The sequence below is a fragment of the Leptodactylus fuscus genome, chromosome 2 (assembly GCF_031893055.1).
Source record: "Leptodactylus fuscus isolate aLepFus1 chromosome 2, aLepFus1.hap2, whole genome shotgun sequence".
NCBI classification, from domain to species: Eukaryota; Metazoa; Chordata; class Amphibia; order Anura; family Leptodactylidae; genus Leptodactylus; species Leptodactylus fuscus.
In genome coordinates, this window is record NC_134266.1 from 45,480,618 (window position 1) to 45,504,504 (window position 23,887).

Sequence of the window (23,887 nt, forward strand, 5' to 3'; positions counted from 1 at the left end):
ATCCGCCACGGACATCGTCCTGCTGTCAGCACAAAGATTTCTACTTCCATTCCGTGCAACTAGAAGCGCAGGCGCCAACAATGGGGCAGGACGCTTCTTTCTCTCCGCTAGTGGTAAAAGAAGTGTCTTCCTCCTGTGGATTCCGCCACAAAAATTTGGCTGTGTGAACTTGCCCAAACCATGCTAGATTATTTTGCTACTAGAAGACATGGTCGCAGCATCCTTGGGGTGGCAAATTTCATTCACTTACATATCTGATTGGATGAGAGTCAAGGCCAAAATCGTCATACCGCCCCTGCCGTCTAGAGCTACGTTCACATCTGCACTAGGAAGTCCATTTTTCTAGTCTTTTGGGTGAGCGGAAGAATGGAAAAACTAAATGTTTGATGGAAAGAATGACAGACACAGACAGATTCTGAGGGATCCCAATGACTATAATTGTGTCCGTTATGTGTCCAGTTTTGTTGCTGAAATTGATGAACGAAAATTTGAAACTTGCAGCAATTTAGGATGGATCTGCACCAGACAGATGTGAACACAGCCTTAGGGCCCCTTCACACGAAGTAAGCACGCATGTATTTTGGCAAAATACACGTGTGAAAAATACACGTGTAAAAATCAGACTCCCATTGACTTCAATTGCATTTTTTTACACATGTAAAAAAAACACGTTAAAATACACGTGTAAAATGTCATTGAAGTCAATGGGAGTCTGATTTTTACACGTGTATTTTGCCAAAATACACTTGCGTTTACTCGGTGTGAAGGGGCCCCCTGCACCATGACATGGCAGTGAACAATGGCCATGTGACATCTCGCCTTAGCGTGCACTCACATGTTGCAGATGGGCTCAGTTCACATGTTGCAGTCTCTATGCAGTTTTTGCTGCAGTTTCGTACTTTTACACGTGATATCCATTTACTTCACTTGCAAAAATCAAAAAACGCATGCAGTTTTTTTCCCAGTGACTTTTGCAGCAGCATTAATGGCACTGTCTGAATGTACCCAAACAACTTGAGATAACCGCACCATGTTACTACATAAAACAATTTGTATACGCTCAACCCTTCTAGATCTCATCTCCATGACGTCAGAGCGAGCCCTGCCACACTTCATTACGTCACTTGTACTTTACGGTCTCATAACATTAGTGAAGCCAAACGTCCCGCCATAAGTACCGCAGGGCACTCTGGGTAAGGACGCCGCCAGAACACGAGCAGCCCCGGTCCCCGCTCATCTCACCGTACACAACCCCTATGGTCAGGAACACCGGCACCCGGCCATAGTCGTAGCTGTGCACCCGCTGACGTCATGCAGGAGTTAGCAGATGAGACTGCCGCCCAGGAGTGGGCAGGCCGAGGCGTGACGTAGCCTGTGACGTAGCGAGGCCGGAAGAGCTTGGGAGACACCGGGCAGTGCAGAGTGCTGTGAGCAGCGGAGACGAGACAGGGATCATGGCAGATGTGAGTAATGTGACCCGGGGCAGGAGGAGGGAGGTTGTGGACCAGCAATGTCATAGAAAGGCTGCAGTGATAGGCAAGTGATGTCATCATCAGGTGGTGGAGGGGGATCATGTGATGTCATCAATAGGAGCTGGACTGGGGACGATGTGATGTCATAAGGTGGTGGAGTAGAGACTGACATGTCATCATCCGGTGATGGAATAGGAACCATGTGATGTATTGAACCTATTGTACAAGCATGAAGTAAGGGTCTTCTGATCTCTCCATAAGATGTGCCATGTGGATCTTGTCGGTTCACCATCAGGTTTGCTGTGATGTCATCATCAGGTACAGAGTAGAGATCTGGTGATGTCACCATCAGGCAAGCAGTGGAAGTCTTGTGATGTGATTAATTGATGTGCAGAGGGAAAGTAGTGATGTCATCATCAGGTGGGGATCTTATGATGTCATTGTCAGGTGCTCAGTGAAGATCTTATCAGGTGTACAATGGAGATGTCATCATGAGGCGTGCACTGGGGACCTTGTGATGTCATCATATGGGAATCTGGTGACAGGGACAGAGTATAGGGTGCCCTGAGGACGGTGAGGATTATGAGGTGTCTTCAGGTGCAGTCGGAGCTGCTGAGACGTCTTAGCAGCTGCTTTTCCCTATGACTATAGCGTAAGACTCTTGAGGTGTCCGCAGGCTGTGATGTTCCTGTGTGTCAGGCTTTAGCTGTGGCCACTACTATAGGACTACTGTGGAAGTATAACCCTCAGTATATACACTGTCAGACATGCTGGGTGTTGTAGTCTCTCTACAGCTGCAGATCCCTGTATTAACGGATTTCCTGGAGAACACCGCCATGTGGCGTTAGAAATTGTTCTGGTGTATTAGGCTGGGTTCACACAGGGTGTTTTGTAGACTCTGCTGAAAAACACACAACGCGGCAAAGCTACATCTGCCAACTGTACTGAGCGATGTCTGCCATAGTGATGCAGGTGCTTTACTAATACCAGAGTCTGGTTCATTTCATCCGCACATTGCAGAAAAACTGTATTATCGAAAAACGCGGCATGCAGAATTGTGTTTTCCCTTTATGTTTAATAGGGGAACAAAAAGTGCAGAGAAACTTAATAAAAAGTGCAATGCTTTTTTTTTTTTTTTTAGTTTTTTTTTTTTTTACAGTTTTTTTTTTCATACCTGGGCCTTTAGCTTAACAACCCTGATTATGAACTAGACCCGTACAGACTCCTTCAGAGTGACGCCAGGCCGGGCTGCTGGTGTATTCACTTAGGCCTGGTTCACATCTGCGTTTGGTATTCCGTTTGGGGAGTCCACTTGGGGAACGGAAGACCGAACACAGATGTGAACCAGGCCTTACATTAAAATGGTTGTCCAAGACTTGATATTTATGGCCTATGCTTTGGATATGTCATCAGCATTAGATCTCGGAGGGGAGAGGGGGTTCAGCACCCGACCCCCACCCAGCGACTACCATGACGGCTGGATCTGCACAGTGTATGGAGATGAAAGTGGACGGCTCTGTATACCATGTAGCTCTGTATACCGTGTAGTGACACTGTCAGCTCTGATTCAAGTGACGGCCGGTAGACAGTATACAGAGCTGCTTGCTTTTGGGTCTCTACCCTGTGCGGATTTAGTGTTGGCTGTATTACTGCTGGGTCTCAGACCCCTCGACTATCTGATATAGATCATCTATCTAATGAGTAGGCCATCAATCATCATCATAAAGTCTTTGACAGCCCCTTTAATTGATCTTGGTTTGGTAACAAAAGCATGTGGCCGTAACAAGTTGACTAACACTTATTAATTAATTTAAAGGGATTGTCCAGGATATATCAGTACTGGGCAGGAGTCAGGGAAGATATATATATCTCTGGCGTTCCAGTGTTCCCTGTTGCTGAACCAGATCAATGAGTGGCCTCAGTGGTCATGTGCAGCGAGGACATCTGGCAGGACAAGCCCTTGGATGCTGCTGGATAAGAAAGTGGCGGGTGATGCCGGAGAGTTTTTTTTTTTCTTTTTTCTTTTTTTTTTTATAAAGGTTTCACCTTCCCCAGCCCCCTAAGAAGCTTAAGATATCCTGGACAATCCTTTTAAAAGAAACCGCGAAGGTACACCCTGGCATGCTCCGGGTGCCTCAGTATGTATGTGCTCATGTAGGCCAATAGCTGCTCAGTGTCCTAAAATAAACATTTCCCACATTGGAGGGGAGTTTTTTCCTCCTAATATAATGAGTAAAACACTGTGAAGGGGATGTAACAAGATTAGAAGGTCTCACCTGTGCACAGAATAGATAAGTGTCTGATCGGGCGGCTCAGCGAGCAAGAGAACTTAGTATGGTTATGTACGGAGCAACAGTGCACTTGTGTGACCTCTGCTTCACTCTGACTGTGGTACAGGGGACCCCCATTTTTGTGATCAGTGGTTGATTTCCCCCTCATCAATCAGACATTGCCCAAAGTGGTTCAAGTAGAACATTCCGAATTATTGATTTATTTTCCAAGTGTGAATGTTCTAGAGGGCCAGAAAAAATAACTTTATTTTTTTTTTAGGTAGCTGAGGCCTAAGTCTGCAGTGTTTGTCCATCCTTGCACTTGGGGATGTGAAGGACTTCCTTATTTATACAATATAATGAGGAATTTCCACTTTTGACCTCGGTTTCTTTCCTCTTAGGACGATAATGAAAATATATGAAAGCCCTTATCAGATAGGGTCAGTTAGTGTATGGCCAGGTTGTGTATATTGTGACATTCTATCTGGTAGTGATGCACCATGGTGGGGCGGTATATACAATGTAGTGATGCAGTGGCACTATGCATAGGACAGTATGGCGTCTATGTGCCAGTTAAATGGGTGGTAAACATCTCTGGTCATCATATGATCACTTTCTGGACTTGTTAGAAGTGAGAAAATAAATGTCTGCTCTAAATAAAATGTTCTTCTACGGATTCCGGGTCTAGTCAGGAGCCAGAGAATGAAGAGGAATCCAAGGCAGAAGTCTCGCTCAAATTCATCTCCGTTCTCTGATGCCTGAACAGGGTCTAAGATGGTCTTTAGCAACCAGTTACACTTCAGCTTTGAGCGTAATACCCGGTTCACATCTGTGTTCGGGGAGTCCGCTTGGGGTCCTCCGAACAGAAATCTATACGCATAAAAACGTGATTACCTAAGGAAACCAGAGAGTATAATGGGGTCCATGTGGTTTCAGCACGAAACATGCAGAGAGAAAAGTCCTACTTACCTCTTGGTCCCATTAATTTTCTATGTCCACCTACACACACCTATTATCACAGTCCATTTACAGACCTGTGAATTTAGGAGCAAATCCCCGGACAGGTCCATTTACTGTCTAAGTTGCGGCCCGGGCTCACTGCAGGAAAACAATTGTTCGTGTCCATTTAGCCTAGTGCAGAGTTGCAATACGCTCCTGTGACTAAGGTTGGGTTCACATCTGTGTCGGGTCATACAAAGCGCTGAAACCAACGGAGAAAATAGTTTTGCACAGAGGATTTTTCTGTCTGAAGGTTTCAGTTTTGAAATGTCACCCCTCCCCACCTTGTCCTTATGTAACTGCTGAAACAGTTCAAGGGAGCTAAACGGTGAAGAGCACAACAATAGTGTAAACCTAGCGTCAAAGGACGACATAGATTTTGATATTTCTAGGTAATCTTAATATTGTTCATGACTTGGGCAAGGGCTCGTTCACATCTGTGCCCCAGTGTCCGTTTTGCAGGTTTCCGTTTCTTGCCCGAAACTGGACAGGAGATGGAAACCTACAGTCATTTTTCAAGCCCATTTCACGGCCAGACACGGTCTGCCAGGTTTCTGTCTTCTGTTGGCAGAAGATGGAAACCTGAAAACGGAGATCGGGCCGTGGTGTGAACTCAGCGTAACTGGAGCTGACTTATATTGTAATCCTATTATTCAGTTTATGACCATGTCTTGTATGATACTAGTAGGAAGTTTGTTTAGTTTTTGAAGAGATATTCAACCTTTCCACATAACCCACAAACAAGGTATCTCAGGACACTTAATAAAGAAAGAAATTGGTAGTGAGTGTGTGTGTGTGTGTTTATATAAACATGTGGGCAAAATTGTTAGTCCCCTCGATTAATGAAAGAAAAACCCACAATAGTCACAGAAATCATTTGAATCTGATAAAACTAATAATAAATAAAAATTCTATGAAAATGAACAAATGAAAGTCAGACGTTGCTTTTCTCTTCAACAGAAATTTAAAAAAAAATTGTTATGAAAATCTGGAGTAAAGTTGTGTGCATGTGGAGACTAAGCGCCTGCAAGCTTCTATTGGCTGATAAGTGACATGTGACCGTGTGTATGGCAGTTGGTATATGCGTGAAAGACTTACAGGCTTCTATCGGCTAATGCAGGTCATTTTTTGGGCATGCTGAATCTCAAGAACGGTGCATCCTAGAGAGCTGAGACCCTGTCTAAAACCTTCCTGAACACCTGATGTACCTGGGTGCCAAATTTGGTGAAGATCGGTCCAGTCGTTTGGTCACGCATAAAGAACAGACAGACAGAAACTAATTTTTATACACTGTCTACCAATAAGTATTTGGACGCCTGTGGTAGAATAGAAAAACAACATTTATTCATATTCAATAGTTGGTAGACCTAGCATATGTTTCCTTATGGATGATATTGATCGACGCAATACTCCCGGATGCCTGTTGAAACTCCTGGTGTATGTGAGCCATCAGTTGGGTGCGGTTCTTCCGAATTTCTCTGGCCAGTGCTCATTGGTCTCTGTCTCCCAGTTTCAGGGGTCTGCCGACTCGGGGCACATTCTGATAATCACCGTTCACCTTCCACTTCGTAATCTCATAGGCCACTGTCGATTTTGGGTAATTCAGTTTGCTTGCTACTGTATGTCCCTTAAGGATCGACCATTTCTGTGGTACCCAACAATTACTCCTTTCTTGAAATCAGACAACTCTGCACTTTGTGGCATCTTGCATGTGACTAATGCCAATGTTTTTACCTAAAGGATATTTAATGGTGGAAGGCATGACACCGCAGATATCTTCATTTGCATTGGTGTCCAAATACTTATTGGTAGACAGTGTATATATAAGAGATGAGTGATTATGATCAAAATCAATAATAAATAATTGTATTAGCGCCAACATATTTCACAGCACTTTACAAATCAAAGGGGACAATGTAACAAAAAATGTACTTATCAAGTCAAAATCATTATTATTTTAGGACAGTCTCCTTTTTATGTGCCACACACCCTATTTATATGCTCTGCCAGTGAATTTTGATGGCAGTTATTCACATATCAGCGATCCAGATTGGATAGTGTACAGGTAGTGACATATCCTTTAGCCAATGGCAGTGTGAGACAAGATGGCATGGATGCAAATTAATGGTGGGAGAAAGTTCATGACGATTAATTGAGCTGATTTTTGGTTTCTATTATTTTTCAATTAATTGCTCAGAAACAGGTGTGCGTGTATTAATTGTACATCTGTGTGTGTGTGCATATTAATTACACATACGTGTGTATTTTTATAATATGTATGTGTATATACACTCACCGGCCACTTTATTAGGTACACCTGTCCAACAGCTCGTTAACACTTCATTTCTAATCAGCCAATCACATGGCGGCAACTCAGTGCATTTAGGCATGTAGACATGGTCAAGACAATCTCCTGCAGTTCAAACCGAGCATCAGTATGGGGAAGAAAGGTGATTTGAGTGCCTTTGAACGTGGCATGGTTGTTGGTGCCAGAAGGGCTGGTCTGAGTATTTCAGAAACTGCTGATCTACTGGGATTTTCACGCACAACCATCTCTAGGGTTTACAGAGAATGGTCCGAGAAAGAAAAAACATCCAGTGAGCGGCAGTTCTGTGGGCGGAAATGCGTTGTTGATGCCAGAGGTCAGAGGAGAATGGCCAGACTGGTTCGAGCTGATAGAAAGGCAACAGTGACTCAAATAGCCACCCGTTACAACCAAGGTAGCCAGAAGAGCATCTCTGAACGCACAGTACGTCGAACTTTGAGGCAGATGGGCTACAGCAGCAGAAGACCACACCGGGTGCCACTCCTTTCAGCTAAGAACAGGAAACTGAGGCTACAATTTTCACAAGCTCATCGAAATTGGACAATTGAAGATTGGAAAAACGTTGCCTGGTCTGATGAGTCTCGATTTCTGCTGCGACATTCGGATGGTAGGGTCAGAATTTGGCGTCAACAACATGAAAGCATGGATCCATCCTGCCTTGTATCAACGGTTCAGGCTGGTGGTGGTGGTGTCATGGTGTGGGGAATATTTTCTTGGCACTTTTTGGGCCCCTTGGTACCAATTGAGCATCGTTGCAACGCCAAAGCCTACCTGAGTATTGTTGCTGACCATGTCCATCCCTTTATGACCACAATGTACCCAACATCTGATGGCTACTTTCAGCAGGATAATGCGCCATGTCATAAAGCTGGAATCATCTCAGACTGGTTTCTTGAACATGACAATGAGTTCACTGTACTCCAATGGCCTCCACAGTCACCAGATCTCAATCCAATAGAGCATCTTTGGGATGTGGTGGAACGGGAGATTCGCATCATGGATGTGCAGCCGACAAATCTGCGGCAACTGTGTGATGCCATCATGTCAATATGGACCAAAATCTCTGAGGAATGCTTCCAGCACCTTGTTGTATCTATGCCACGAAGAATTGAGGCAGTTCTGAAGGAAAAAGGGGGTCCAACCCGTTACTAGCATGGTGTACCTAATAAAGTGGCCGGTGAGTGTATATATATATATATATATATATATATATAGTCCTATGAAAAAGTTTGGAAACCCCTATTAATCTTAATCATTTTTAGTTCTAAATATTTTGGTATTTGCAACAGCCATTTCAGTTTGATATATCTAATAACTGATGGACACAGTAATATTTCAGGATTGAAATGAGGTTTATTGTACTAACAGAAAATGTGCAATATGCATTAAACCAAAATTTGACCGGTGCAAAAGTATGGGCACCTCAACAGAAAAGTGACATTAATATTTAGTAGATCCTCCTTTTGCAAAGATAACAGCCTCTAGTCGCTTCCTGTAGCTTTTAATCAGTTCCTGGATCCTGGATAAAGGTATTTTGGACAAACAATTCAAGTTCAGTTAAGTTAGATGGTCGCCGAGCATGGACAGCCCGCTTCAAATCATCCCACAGATGTTCAATGATATTCAGGTCTGGGGACTGGGATGGCCATTCCAGAACATTGTAATTGTTCCTCTGCATGAATGCCTGAGGATTTGGAGCGGTGTTTTGGATCATTGTCTTGCTGAAATATCCATCCCCGGCGTAACTTCAACTTCGTCACTGATTCTTGAACATTATTCTCAAGAATCTGCTGATACTGAGTGGAATCCATGCGACCCTCAACTTTAACAAGATTCCCGATGCCGGCATTGGCCACACAGCCCCAAAGCATGATGGAACCTCCACCAAATTTTACAGTGGGTAGCATGTGTTTTTCTTGGAATGCTGTTTCTTTTTGGACGCCATGCATAACGCCTTTTTTTATAACCAAACAACTCAATTTTTGTTTCCAAAATGAAGTTGGCTTCTCCAAATGTGCTTTTTCATACCTCAGGCAACTCTATTTGTGGCGTACGTGCAGAAACGGCTTCTTTCTCATCACTCTCCCATACAGCTTCTATTTGTGCAAAGTGCGCTGTATAGTTGACCGATGCACAGTGACACCATCTGCAGCAAGATGATGCTGCAGCTCTTTGGAGGTGGTCTGTGGATTGTCCTTGACTGTTCTCACCATTCTTCTTCTCTGCCTTTCTGATATTTTTCTTGGCCTGCCACTTCTGGGCTTAACAAGAACTGTCCCTGTGGTCTTCCATTTCCTTACTATGTTCCTCACAGTGGAAACTGACAGGTTAAATCTCTGAGACAACGTTTTGTATCCTTCCCCTGAACAACTATGTTGAACAATCTTTGTTTTCAGATCATTTGAGAGCGGGCTGTCCATGCTCGGCGACCATCAAACTTAACTGAACTTGAATTGTTTTGTAGAAAGAAATGGTCCAAAATACCTTCATCCAGAATCCAGGAACTGATTAAAAGCTACAGGAAGCAACTAGAGGCTGTTATCTCTGCAAAAGGAGGATCTACTAAATATTAATGTCACTTTTCTGTTGAGGTGCCCATATTTTTGCACCGGTCAAATTTTGGTTTAATGCATATTGCGCATTTTCTGTTAGTACAATAAACCTCATTTCAATCCTGAAATATTACTGTGTCCATCAGTTATTAGATATATCAAACTGAAATGGCTGCTGCAAACACCAAAATATTTAGAACTTAAAATGATCAAGATTAATAGGGGTGCCCAAACTTTTTCATAGGACTGTATATATATATATATATATATATATATATATATATATATATATATATATGAGTGTGTATTAATTATATATACATGATGAGATTATATTTAAGATCACCATTGCTGAGGTCAAATGACACGTGTCTGTTGCATCAAAACCAGGGTAGACATCACAGATAGGTGTAAGGGCGGGTTTGCACCTGCACCCTGGTCTCCGCTTTTAGGCTTCCGTCTTCTGCCCGAGAAACTCAACAGCAGACGGAAACCTGCAGTCAGTTTTCAAATCCATTCATTTGAATGGGTTTGCAGAGTGTGCGACCGTGAGCGTCTGTGAGCGTTTTGTGCTCTCCGGACATGCAGGACTTTGTGTCCGGTTTAAAAAAACGGTTTAGCTGCGGAGACCACAAAACGCTCACAGGTGCTCACGGCCGGACACTGACTGCCGGGTTTCCACCTCCTGTCGGCAGAAGACTGAAACCTAAAAGTGGAGACCGGGGCGCAGATGTGAATCCGCCCTAATCTGACACTGGGTCAGGTTTTCTTGATATGGTTGGAGGTATACAGGAGATGAAACAAAACACCAGCAAAAAGAAAAAACATCCCTGGCCAGCGCTTACTAGATATTAAAGAGGTCATCCATTTTCTACAATCGATGGACTATTCTTAGGCTAGGCCATCAGTGTTAGATCACCACTGCCTCAATACGGGGTCAGGTGGACAGACGCAGGCAGGTGGGGCGTGGCCATGACACTATCCACCTCTGATTAGAGCTCTGAATTACGCCCCCTTTCCTGCTCCTGCCTGACACCTCCCATCTGATAGTGCCTAAATTGCATATCAGACACCAAATCTGCACCAATTGCTCAGGAATGGTGGGGGCTAGAGAGACAATTCTAACTGTGCCAGAATCAGTGAAGCAGCAGCTATTAAATGATGTAAAGAGCTGGACTTGTTGTGAAAGGTCTTGTATAAAAGACAAACAGTAAAATGTATGCACCGGTCACATTGCTGTATACACACTGTAAATCACCATACAATGCTATAATAGTAAGTGATATGTGAGGATGATGTGTGGATACAGCCTTAGGAGTCTCTCGGCACTGTGGTTGGTTGCTATGGGCAGACAGTTTTTCTTGTAGACAGTTTTTAATAAGTCTATTTGCAGACACAGAAGGATGTTTTATGTTGTATGGCATTGACCTGCAGGGACTGATGTTATGGCAATAAGTACCAACACAGCAGACTCATAAAGAGGTTATCAAAGAGCAAAGTCTCTTACGGTTGTGAGATTATTTGCTGCGTGTTAAGCGACAGAAGCCACATGTGACCTAGTCCCCAGGCTAGCTGGAGGAGTTCACACCTGCCATTTTTGGCCAGACCATTTCAGTTCCTGTTTTCTGACCTACATGGACATGTGAATTCAGCCCAATCCTGGGATCCCCGCTGTCCTGTTAATAGTTGTTTTGTAGATGATTGACATGACTGTCGTACAGATATATTATAGACTCATTCAAGAATCGCATACTGTACATAATAATGCTAAAATATAGACAGCTTGTTGTACCACCTCACTCCAATGAAGTAATGTATGAAGTAATTATGTTTAAAATATTCTTTAAACAAACTGCCATATACTGTATACAAATAATGTAGCCTATGCTGTGCAAATAATGTCACCTATACGGTACACACACAAAATGTTGACTAGACTGAATAAACAATGTTGCCATATAGTATACGCATAATGTATACATAGATAATGTTGACATTTCCCCACTGTAGGATTATTAAAGGAATATCTTATCTTACTACTGTACACACAAATAATACTGCCAATACTATTCACACAAATACATACTAATATACACATAATTTTGCCTATACTGTACAAAAATGTTGCAATATACTGTAGACATAGATAATCTTTACTGTCCACAAATAATGTTGCCATATCCTGTACACATAATGTGGCCTATACTGTTATTACAAAGAATGTTAGCATATACTGTACACATAAATAATGTTACCATACATTGTACACAGAAATATTGCTGCCATATACTGTTCTCTCCAATATTATCTGCATATACTACACACAGGTAGTTATTGCTTATACGGTATACATAAATTATACTGTCATATACAGGACACAGTAGTATTTCATTGCAGTATAAGATAACGGTGGAATTTGGTAATCTCCTATGTTAGAAAATTCATGTTTAAAATAAATAAAAAAGATCTGTTGAAGCCCCTGAGTATTAGCCTGCTGCTAACTCCAGTATGTAATGTACAGTACAGGTTGGTTGCCAGATGTCCAAGTCTCTGGTGGCTATAATGGGGTCCGTCGAGTGTCCACTGTTTACTGAAACTCCACTGAATCGGCGGAGAGAAGTCCTTCGTTCAGGACTTTTCTTTGCGCCAGTTTTCGGCAACTTCTGTAGTCTCGAATGTAACCAAACCTTAGTAATCTAGAACATCCACTACATGACTGATCAGATAACTGCTAGAATTACTTCTGTGTAATCTATATTATTATTATTAATAATTAATTTTATTTTTTGTTTGTTTGTTTTACCAAAAATGATCACAGAAAATAAATTCCTTAAAGTTAATCCTTTTTCCCACATCTTACCTTGGCGGACTTCCAGTTCTTTATAAGCCGTCTCATGACTTGGCCTTTTCTTTTCCTAGTTTTGGTTGTAAACACTTAGAAATGTTCCTCTGGTCACCTCTGTACAAGGATCCACTGATATTCCCAAGTGATAAGAATATATTGTAATGTACTAAGTGTCTTCTTGGAATCGTTTGGTTTGACCCATAGTTTGACTCCATCATCATGTAACAATGGCTTCCTATTGGATTGCTACATGTGTTGTCATTTATTCCTTTGGGAAGAAGCAAGAGTAGCCAGGACCATGTACAACCATTGAGAGTCGCTGTAAGGGCCAGTTCACACGGAGTTAACGCGCTCTCATTCTGGCACGTGTACACGTGTCAGAATGTGAGCGCTTAAAACAGATCCCATTCATTTCAATGGGTCGTTACTAGAGATGAGCGAGTACTGTTTGGATCAGCCAATCCGAAGAGCACACTCGCATAGAAATGAATGGACGTAGCCGGCACGCGGGGGGTTAAGCGGCCGGCCGTCGTCAAAGTGGAAGTACCAGGTGCATCCATTCATTTCTATGGAGCGTGCTATTCGGATCGGCTGATCCAAACAGTACTCGCTCATCTCTAGTTGTTACGGGCATATAACGCGCAAAATTACACGCATTGTGCACCCATAACGACCCGTTGAAACAAATGGGATCAGTTTTGAGCGCTCACATTCTGACATGTGTATATGTGCCAGAATGCGAGCACGTTAACTCCGTGTGAACTGGCCCTAACACATGGCTGGGATTGGGGACATGGCAGCTGTGTAGATCTGGCCAAATTCTACCCTCATTTACAATGCAAAATGTTGAATTGACTGAAAAAAAGTAAAACATTTTTTGGTCCATAGTTCTGGGGAACTGTTGTTAGTATTAGTGGGTGGGGGCTGGAGAAAAAATTACAACTGTGCTGGAATAAGTGGAGCAGAGACTATTCAGTGACTGGGCTTGTTTGAGGTGGTCCCCTTTAAAGGAAGGCTGTCATCAGGATGAAGGATATTAAATCGGTAACACATCTGGATAGATACTACATTCAGGTGAGTCTGACGTTTTTCCCCATAAACATGTATGCCTCCGTTATTGAGATATTCATTTATTTCACAATATGCTAATTAGCAATCTTCAGCACTGAGGGCGGCTATGTTGCTCCAAACTGTTGTGCCCCACGCTACTCTAATACGCTGGTATGAAATTCAAGAACACGATGTCAGGCAAGATTTCAGTTCCCTGATTCTGTCACTCAAAGATGGGAAGGAGGACGTATTGGAGCAGCATAGTACATAGCAGATTGGAGTAACGGAGCCGTTCTCGGTGCTCCACGTTGCTCAGTAGCGTATTGTGAAATAAATGAATATCTCAGCAATGGAGACCCAAATTTTCATTGGGAAAATGACATTACATACAGGTGAGCCTTGACCTATCTACTATGTGGCTGGTTTAATCTGCTTCATCCTGGTGACAGACTCTCTTCATAGTCCCATAGTCGTAGTCCCATAGTCCCGTAGTCCCATTCATTTGAATGAGACTGCAGCTTGGCCTTGTGACCAAGAACGTGATGTCACTGGCCTGAGAAGAGGAAGTGGGGAAGTACAATACGTCAGTCTTAATTAATTTCCCCCATTTGCCTTTATACACTCACTGGCCACTTTATTAGGTACACCTGTCCAACTGCTCGTTAACACTTAATTTCTAATCAGCCAATCACATGGCGGCAACTCAGTGCATTTAGGCATGTAGACATGGTCAAGACAATCTCCTGCAGTTCAAACCGAGCATCAGTATGGGGAAGAAAGGTGATTTGAGTGCCTTTGAACGTGGCATGGTTGTTGGTGCCAGAAGGGCTGGTCTGAGTACTTCAGAAACTGCTGATCTACTGGGATTTTCACGCACAACCATCTCTAGGGTTTACAGAGAATGGTCCGAAAAAGAAAAAACATCCAGTGAGCAGTTCTGTGGGCGGAAATGCGTTGTTGATGCCAGAGGTCAGAGGAGAATGGCCAGACTGGTTCGAGCTGATAGAAAGGCAACAGTGACTCAAATAGCCACCCGTTACAACCAAGGTAGCCAGAAGAGCATCTCTGAACGCACAGTACGTCGAACTTTGAGGCAGATGGGCTACAGCAGCAGAAGACCACACCGGGTGCCACTCCTTTCAGCTAAGAACAGGAAACTGAGGCTACAATTTGCACAAATTTCTGAAGGCAAAAGGGGGTCCAACCCGTTACTAGCATGGTGTACCTAATAAAGTGGCCGGTGAGTGTATATATATATATACATACACTCACCGGCCACTTTATTAGGTACACCATGCTAGTAGTGGTTGGACCCCCTTTTGCCTTCAGAACTGCCTCAATTCTTCGTGGCATAGATTCAACAAGGTGCTGGAAGCATTCCTCAGAGATTTTGGTCCATATTGACATGATGGCATCACACAGTTGCCGCAGATTTGTCGGCTGCACATCCATGATGCGAATCTCCCGTTCCACCACATCCCAAAGATGCTCTATTGGATTGAGATCTGGTGACTGTGGAGGCCATTGGAGTACAGTGAACTCATTGTCATGTTCAAGAAACCAGTCTGAGATGACTCCAGCTTTATGACATGGCGCATTATCCTGCTGAAAGTAGCCATCAGATGTTGGGTACATTGTGGTCATAAAGGGATGGACATGGTCAGCAACAATACTCAGGTAGGCTTTGGCGTTGCAACGATGCTCAATTGGTACCAAGGGGCCCAAAGAGTGCCAAGAAAATATTCCCCACACCATGACACCACCACCACCAGCCTGAACCGTTGATACAAGGCAGGATGGATCCATGCTTTCATGTTGTTGATGCCAAATTCTGACCCTACCATCCGAATGTCGCAGCAGAAATCGAGACTCATTAGACCAGGCAACGTTTTTCCAATCTTCAATTGTCCAATTTCGATGAGCTTGTGCAAATTGTAGCCTCAGTTTCCTGTTCTTAGCTGAAAGGAGTGGCACCCGGTGTGGTCTTCTGCTGCTGTAGCCCATCTGCCTCAAAGTTCGACGTACTGTGCGTTCAGAGATGCTCTTCTGGCTACCTTGGTTGTAACGGGTGGCTATTTGAGTCACTGTTGCCTTTCTATCAGCTCGAACCAGTCTGGCCATTCTCCTCTGACCTCTGGCATCAACAACGCATTTCCGCCCACAGAACTGCCGCTCACTGGATGTTTTTTCTTTTTCGGACCATTCTCTGTAAACCCTAGAGATGGTTGTGCGTGAAAATCCCAGTAGATCAGCAGTTTCTGAAATACTCAGACCAGCCCTTCTGGCACCAACAACCATGCCACGTTCAAAGGCACTCAAATCACCTTTCTTCCCCATACTGATGCTCGGTTTGAACTGCAGGAGATTGTCTTGACCATGTCTACATGCCTAAATGCACTGAGTTGCTGCCATGTGATTGACTGATTAGAAATTAAGTGTTAACGAGCAGTTGGACAGGTGTACCTAATAAAGTGGCCGGTGAGTGTGTATGTGTATATATATATATATATATATATATATATATATATATATATATATATATATATTCTAATTGAAAACGTCACTTTTTTCCCCAATCTAACAGATAACTGCCATATTAACCCTTTTAAATGTCATATTCTGGTGCGTTTCTCCCTTGCGGCGCCAGAAATCTCATTTGATCATATGTGATCCTGCCTCTCTTTGTGTCGAGAACGAGTTGAGTTACATTTTTGCATAGACTCTAGTGGTAACAGATTGGTGTATAACTTGCCATGGAACACTTCATGTGAATGTAAATGACCCCTGGTACACGGCTGTGCCTGCAGATTTACAGTTAATCTAGTTACTATAGGAAATAAGCTGGGCCACATTCTTCTGCCAGTTTCATTGATGTTGTAAGTTACTTGGTACTCAGATTAACCACATAATGAACTTACTGTACAGTACCTGAAGCCAGAACACGTGGGGGTAAGGAGACCATGGAGTCTTCTATTGTGTAGTAGACGTTCAGAATAAATGGTCTTGAGCTGGGTGCCCCTTTCTTACCACAGTGTCCGTACACCTTCAAAAACTGTAGGCTGAAGAAGCAACAGCTATTCCACCCAGCTTTCCTATATACATGCACTTGGCTAAGCCTGTATATGTTCTCAGTGGGGAAAGAGACGCAAGTTACTGCAGATACTTGTGGTATGAAATAAGGATTGGGCACATTGAAATTCAACATGTCTGATCCTTCTTGATCCTTTACATAATTTATCTGTGAGTCATGACACCCTCTCTGAAGCCTGATTCACATCAGCGTTTGGGAAGTCCACTTGGGGACCCCGCAGACGGAAACCTATCCACACAAATACACTATAATGGGGTCCGTGGTTTCCACATAAAAAATGCAGAGAAAAGTGCTGTTTTCAGGACTATATATATATATAGGCGAACGGAATGGCCCGAACGCAGGTGTGAACCAGACTTGACTTGTCTATGGGTAGAGGAACCAAGGGCAGCATCAAATTTAAGCAGGTTCCTTCATTATAAGGAATTAAAGAGAGAATTTATCCGGTCCTCAACTCCAGAATTATGGTGTAACAACAAAAAAGTTGCACAGCAGAAATTTGCGTTTTTGAGCTCATTTACACAAACGGTTTCAACTTCACCCGTGGTTAGCCCGTCTGGCTGTCTGTACTCCTGACTTATCAGATGCTACTTTTTAAAAAGTTGCAAAAAATTTTGCAAGCTCAATCCGTTTAGTGGGTGTCCTAGAAAGTGGGATGCCGTTTCGGGACCAATGTCTCAGACTTGTAGCTGCATCTAATTTATTAAACATTTGGCAATCTTTATAAATTTGTTACAAATTACACCAACACCGATTACAGGAAAACTGTAAAAATTCCCCTTATGATAAATCTCCCACTGTGTCTTACCATGAAGCGCTGCTCTTTCTTAAATTTCTAAGGAGAAGTCGTACTCTTTGGCACAGTTCTCAGAAATTTAGACATGCTGAGTTATAGGTTTTGGGTTCTTTTGTTTTTTGTGTTTTTTTTTGCATGTTTTTACAGACATCAGCAGTCAGGAGATACAAGCAGCTGCTAAATGGGAACGTTTGGCCCAATTAACCTTTGAGCCAAAATCTTATCTGGAGTCTTGCAATCTAGGTTTTTTCCTAGAGGTCATCAGACTACAGGTTAGGGAAAAAACCTAGATTGCAAGACTCCAGATAAGATTTTGGCTCAAAGGTTAAAGGGGTATTCCCATGAGGCTTATTCACTAACCTGCAGGCTGTTGTGCTCTCTTCACTTCCTGCTTCTCTCGGCACATAGGTGGGCGGGGTTTCACTTGCACGGTATTGGTTGTAAATGAATTACCACAGAGTGAAGCTGATGTAGCAGAGCTGGATTTGAGTCAGTTTGCATTACATACAAAGGTAATGGACTCCCTATCTCAGCCCTTATCAGCCAAATTCAATTAAACCGACTGATAAGAGCTCAGAAATCCCGGAGCTCTCACCTCCCCTATCTGAGAAGCTCCGCTACTTATCAGACACAAACAGCTCAGAGCTGCTCCCAGCCCCTCCCTCCCCCCTGAGAGCAGGCAGCTACATCACTTGACAAATGAGCAGATAATCCCAAGGGCCATAGAAACGGAGTGTAAACCATGAAGTGAATAAATTAAGATAGCGGCCAAACAAAGCAGTTTTGATAAAGCAATGCATTTAGGAAAAGTCTTAAATCCACATAAACTAGCAGTATAGATAGGATCCTTGTGATGGGACAGCCCCTTTAATTGGGCCAAACTTTCCCATTCAGCAGCTTGCTTCAACCTTGCCTCATTCATGACTTGCCTCAGCCTCTATAAATAAATATAGTCCTCTACTTGTTCTGTTGACCACAATACTCACTAGAAGGAGTTGTGCTCTCTCCCAGCACTCCCGCTCCAGCACATATTGGGTCCCTACTGCTCCCTACTTTCTGGTCCTGTCTGAACACACCGGAAACCCTAGGAAATTCCTGCTCCGCCAGTCCATAGCTGATGGTGGTCATTGCTGGGGCCAGTGATTGGCTGAGGGGGCCAGGAAGTAGAGAGCGGTGGTACTATGCTTATACTTGGTATACCTACAGCTTACAGACTTTGGCTGTAGGATATCCGCTTGTGTCATGCAGTGATGCTGGTTTTTGTTTGATGCACAGAATAATTTCTATGAATATTATATAACGTAATATAGAACTTACTACGTTTGGAAACCGTTCACTTGCATAACTTATTTCCGGCTTATTCATATTGTTTTGTGACCTTTTATGCAATTGTTTTTGCAGGAGAAAGAGAAGTTGATTCATGAGACACGGAAGAGATTTACACAAGAATATATGCAAGGTCTGTAGATAACGTATGAGCGTATATATGACATGTCACTGTGTTCTCTTCTGCTTATCTCTTACATTTCACTCTCATTATCATGTCTGCCACCGCTTCTCTTCCAGAATGTTGCTACCATCCTTCTCAAGTTTGTCGCTTCTTTTTCCTGTCGGGGTTTAGGCGAAATGCACACAAACGTATCCATGTGCAGGACAGTGGTAAAACCGTATGGGCGGCACATGGATGATAACGGTGTGCTGACCGTGCCTTCCATGTGCCCATTCATGTTTTTTTTTAAGTGAGCTTGGGCCAAAAAATAGAATTATGCTGAGTTTTGCTCGTGGGGCCATAGCAAATAATGGGTCAGTGAGCTAGCCATTAAAATAGTGACAAAGCAGAAAGCCTTAGGCTACATTCAACAACCATGTGCATTGCCTGGTCCATGGTCAAATGGCACAGCCGGCACACGGACGACTCCCTTTTCTCCTTTGACCCATGCATTTCATCTAGTGAGCCCAGGCCGCAAACCAGATAGGTATAGGACTTGTTGTGAGTTTTGCCCCAGGCTCACTGCCACCTACATGAGCCTGTGATACTACACAGGCATGTATACAGAACCATAGAGATGAATGGGTCAGCTATCACACTGCTGTCATGTACATAGAGTGTTATGCTCTACCTCCATATGCATCAGATATAGTCTAGAGTTTTTTTTCCTCTGATTCCTTGCATTGTTTCTAGAGGAGAATACCGCTATAGTGATATAGCATATATCATCATAGCAACGAACAAAGTGCACTCCACAGCAGAATTTTCCCAGCGGGTCAAGGGGCTGGATGCTGAATATGGGCCACTCAGCATGCAAGCTACATGTCCCGACACCCCTTACCCTGGGGTTCGTCACAAAACTCTACAATGCTGTGTGGTTTCCTCAGACATCAGATTATAACAAGTGGAGGTGAGGAAAATGACAAAAGCTATACTCAACTCTCCTGGGCATCCTCTGGCGTTTGGCTGATGTGAGTCACCCCAGGGTGAGGTCTGAGGCCGTGGTGACGCTGGGCTCGCCATTATGTCAACACAAGTGACTGCTGAGGCCTGTGAATTGGGCCTCAGCAGTCAAATGTGGTTCATCCACGTACTGACGCTTTCACCTTGTGTCATTAAATCGGCATGACTGCAGGGCGCGTCTCACCAGCCAAAGGACAGGGGCTGCCAGACCCCCAGGAGAGGTTAATATTGCTGTTTGTTATTTTTTTCACCTCCCCTGGTTCCCCACTTATTATACTCTCAGGTCTGAGGAAACTCCGGAGTACAATAATAATAGCACTTACGTGGGACTGCTGCCTCTCACTCCATGTAAAGCAGTCCAGTGTACAGTCGTTTTAGAGGCAGCAGTCCTATGTAAGATACCATCTTACTTGCCCCTGCCTAATTGTGCTGAGTCAGTCTATAATATGGGGCCATTTATAGATTTTTTTTTTGTTTTTTCCAGGGCCACTTTTAGCTTCCTCTCCCACTCCACTTTCTCTTCTGTTTTGCTATGTTCTTCCTTGGTCTCTCCTTATCTTTTCATTGCTTCCTTACTCATTTCTTTTGCTTCTCCTTTTTTCTTTTCTCTTTTGTTTTCGTTCTCCTTTCATTACTTTTAACCCCTTACACTTTTGCCTTACCTTTCGTCCCTTTCCTTTTGCTCTCTGGTTTTTGTTTCTGTAATTCTAGTTTGTCTTTCTTGTGATGTCTTTTATTGCTCTATTAGGCTCCATACACACAGGGCAAACCAGCCGAACCTAGTCAGGAGAGACCGGGCCATCTTATATCCTAGTGAATCACCATTTGTGATCTATGATACTGGCTGGCACTGCCAGCCTATGGTTTCACAATCCTGTACTGTATATAGTCACAACAGTCAAGCTGCGGGCAGGCAGGGACTCCTAACATCATAGATTATGAGACACGGGTCTCGATCTCCTGGCTAGGTTTAGGCTGGGAAATCAGATGGACTGGATTTCCTATCTGGATTTCTCTGTGTTCATGGGGCTTTAAATGAACACACAGCGGCCATAAGCTTTCTAGTTTAGTCTAAGACAGCGTTACATCCAGAACCGGAGAAATCAAGCATACCGTATGTAATAGATATCATTCACTATGGATTCACTTGGTGTAAGTTATCTGATATTCAGTGTTGTACTTGGCATCACGACCAGGATGTCACATGGGGTGAGACTTGGCACAATCCGTTATATTTACAGGGTGACAAGTGACACTGCCAGGCTTCTGTTACCACTATATCTACCATTTATAGAACGGATTGTACTGACGAGTGAACTTCATACAGACAGAAACCATCGAGAGGAAGGAATGCTATAGCTTTATAGAAGGGTGGACTAATATGATGAGGCAGTGGTGGCGAGTATAGTCATATAATCGTCTGTAGGATCACATTGCTTACATAGATGTCCACAGAAGACCATATACACTGGCGGCATACATAAGGATTGCTATATAAATACAAACACACTCACTTTTTCAGCCACAGGTCTCGAGCACACTGACATGGACTATAGTACAATGTTAGAGAATCTCCTATGGAAGGGTGTAGAATGCTTTTATTATGGAAAACTAACAGTGACCGTCCAGCCTTCTCCTTACCAAGTCCTATTGCCACCAGCAGTTTCTGATGGTTTAGTAATTTATACTTTATGATGTAATAGAAATCTGCCCTTCATGCACTAACTTCATTGTGAGCCTACTATAGACTTGTGTTCAGACCCAGCAGCCAATCTGATGTAGCAGAGCTGGAGGGGGAGGGACATAGCAGCAGTCTGAGCCAATCATAAGACAGGGGGTGTGTCTCTGACTATTGCAGACCCTGTGCGGGTGCTGTAGCTAAGCCGTAGTCACAGATCACAGCTCTACTCCAATGGAATACAAGGGCAGCCAGATCAGAGAATATACATAGCAGTACTCCTATCCAATAGGTACTGAATTGTACAAAGGGGTTTTCCAGGCTAAAAATACTGAGACTTATCCTAAAGATAGGTGAGTAATATCAGATCTCTGTGGTCTGAGACCCACCACTCAAGTTACTGTTCTCAACATGTGATACACAGAGAATAGAGCAGGAAGCGGACAGCGCTGTTCTATGTGTAGTGGCTGAACTGAGTCACTGCAGCTTAGCTCCCATTCAAATGAATGAGAACTGATCTGCAGTAACCAGTATAGAGGGAATGATCTATTTTCTGCTCTATTCTCTTTGTATCAGCCGTTGACAACAGCTGATCATGGAGGAGTCGAGTGTTGAACCCCCAACATATCTGGCATAGATGACCTATCCTTAAGACAAGTCATCGATATTTTTAGCCCAGAAAACCCCTTTAATTAATGTACCCTTGGAAAGGATTCACAAACTTCCATGGCTTTATATATATTGACATGTACAGTATACATGTAACAATAATGGACGTATATGATATTGAATATTTCAGTAAAGTTTTATGAAGACATACCAGGCTTTCACATAAAGCGTTCAGCAGATATGACAAGCGTCTGCTAAAATCTCCTTCACATATAGCTGTCAGATTGCAATACACCCACTGAATTTTTTGATGTATAATAAATGAAAAGTTGCATTTATACATTGCCAGGGTATAGATGCCCGCTACCCTGCTGTGACCGCTCATTAGCAGGGGTAGAAAGTGTTATATGTCCTATATAAATCACAATGCCAAAGAAGAGAGAACTGTCAGCAACAAGATAAAGCAGAATAAAGTGAAGGCCACATTGCTGTATAAACAGAGTACACATAGTCCTATCCCCATATCTACTCCAAAATACAGTGCAATTTATTAGGTGAGACAAACCGCAATGCTGAAGTGAGATAACTGAGGCAGATACTGGCGGAGCTGAAATCAGCGCACTATCAGCTATGCTATGGTAACAATCCGTATCTAAACCGAAGTTCACATCTGAGCCCAACCGCTAAAACACTCCGGTTGCCCACAGACGCTGGCAGCCTCATAGACTATAATGGGGTCTGTCGGGTATCGCCCATTTTTTTATACTGATACCGGTGGAGAGAGAAGTCCTCCTCACAGTATAAGTATAAACCATTCTTTACCTTGCAGATAATTCCAGTAAATATGATTCCCGTGATGTGGAAAGACTACAGAAGGACGATACCTGGGTGGAGAGTTATCTTCTGTGGAGGCACAATGTCATAGAGGAGGCCTTAAAGATGATCGATGAGAGCTTTAGATGGAGAAAAGAAATCTGCATTAATGGTAAGCTTCCATAGAAAGTAATCCCTATTCTTCTGAATGGTATAAACTATTAAGGTATGGCGGTTTCACTTGGACTGAAGACTTCCGAACTGGAAATGCAAAGAATAATTAGCAAAGGACCAGGGGTGGACAAAAACATAAAAATAGTGTTACTCACCTCTCCTGTTATCCAGCACTGCTCCTAGTCCTCTTCAGGCTTCCTCAATGACGTCAGGGACCACTGAGGCTTTGTGATCGCCTGGGTCACTCATCGTTGTCAGGCTTGCATCTTTACACCACATAGTGCTGAGGCCCAGTCACCAGCCTTAGCAGGCCCTGACATCATTCCGTAGGCATGAAGAGGATGAAGACCAGTAACACTGTTTTTTATGTTTGCTCAATTCCTACAAGCCTCTGCTAAATATTCTCTGGATTCTGAAGACAAACAGTTCCAATCTGGACATTTTTGGTTTCAATGAAATTTCTGATAAAGGTTGTGAATAGAGATGAGCAAGTACTATTCGAAATGTCCGTTTCTAATAGCACGCACCCATAGGAATGAATGGATGTAGCCGGCACGCAGGGGTTTAAAGAGGACCTTTCACCATTTTGCCCATAGGCAGTTCTATATACTGCCGGAAAGCTGACAGTGCACTGAATTCAGCGCACTGTCGGCTCTCCCGATCTGTGCCCGGTGTGAAGAGCTTACGGCCCGGTACCGTAGCTCTTCTATGGTCAGAAGGGCGTTTCTGACAGTCAGTCAGAGACGTCCTTCTTCACAGC

At 43.3% G+C, this 23,887-nt stretch overlaps 1 protein-coding gene across 1 annotated transcript in view; it reads left to right on the forward strand.

Annotated features, from left to right (window-relative positions):
• Positions 1 to 1,296: 1,296 nt before the first annotated feature.
• The window catches only part of MOSPD2 (motile sperm domain containing 2), a 75,643-nt gene continuing 53,052 nt past the window's right edge, over positions 1,297 to 23,887 (forward strand). The window contains exons 1-3 of the mRNA XM_075263674.1: positions 1,297 to 1,463; positions 18,803 to 18,860; positions 22,970 to 23,125. Of these exons, the coding sequence (XP_075119775.1) occupies positions 1,455 to 1,463; positions 18,803 to 18,860; positions 22,970 to 23,125 (223 nt within the window). The 5' untranslated portion in view covers positions 1,297 to 1,454. The remainder of the gene's footprint in view (positions 1,464 to 18,802; positions 18,861 to 22,969; positions 23,126 to 23,887) is intronic.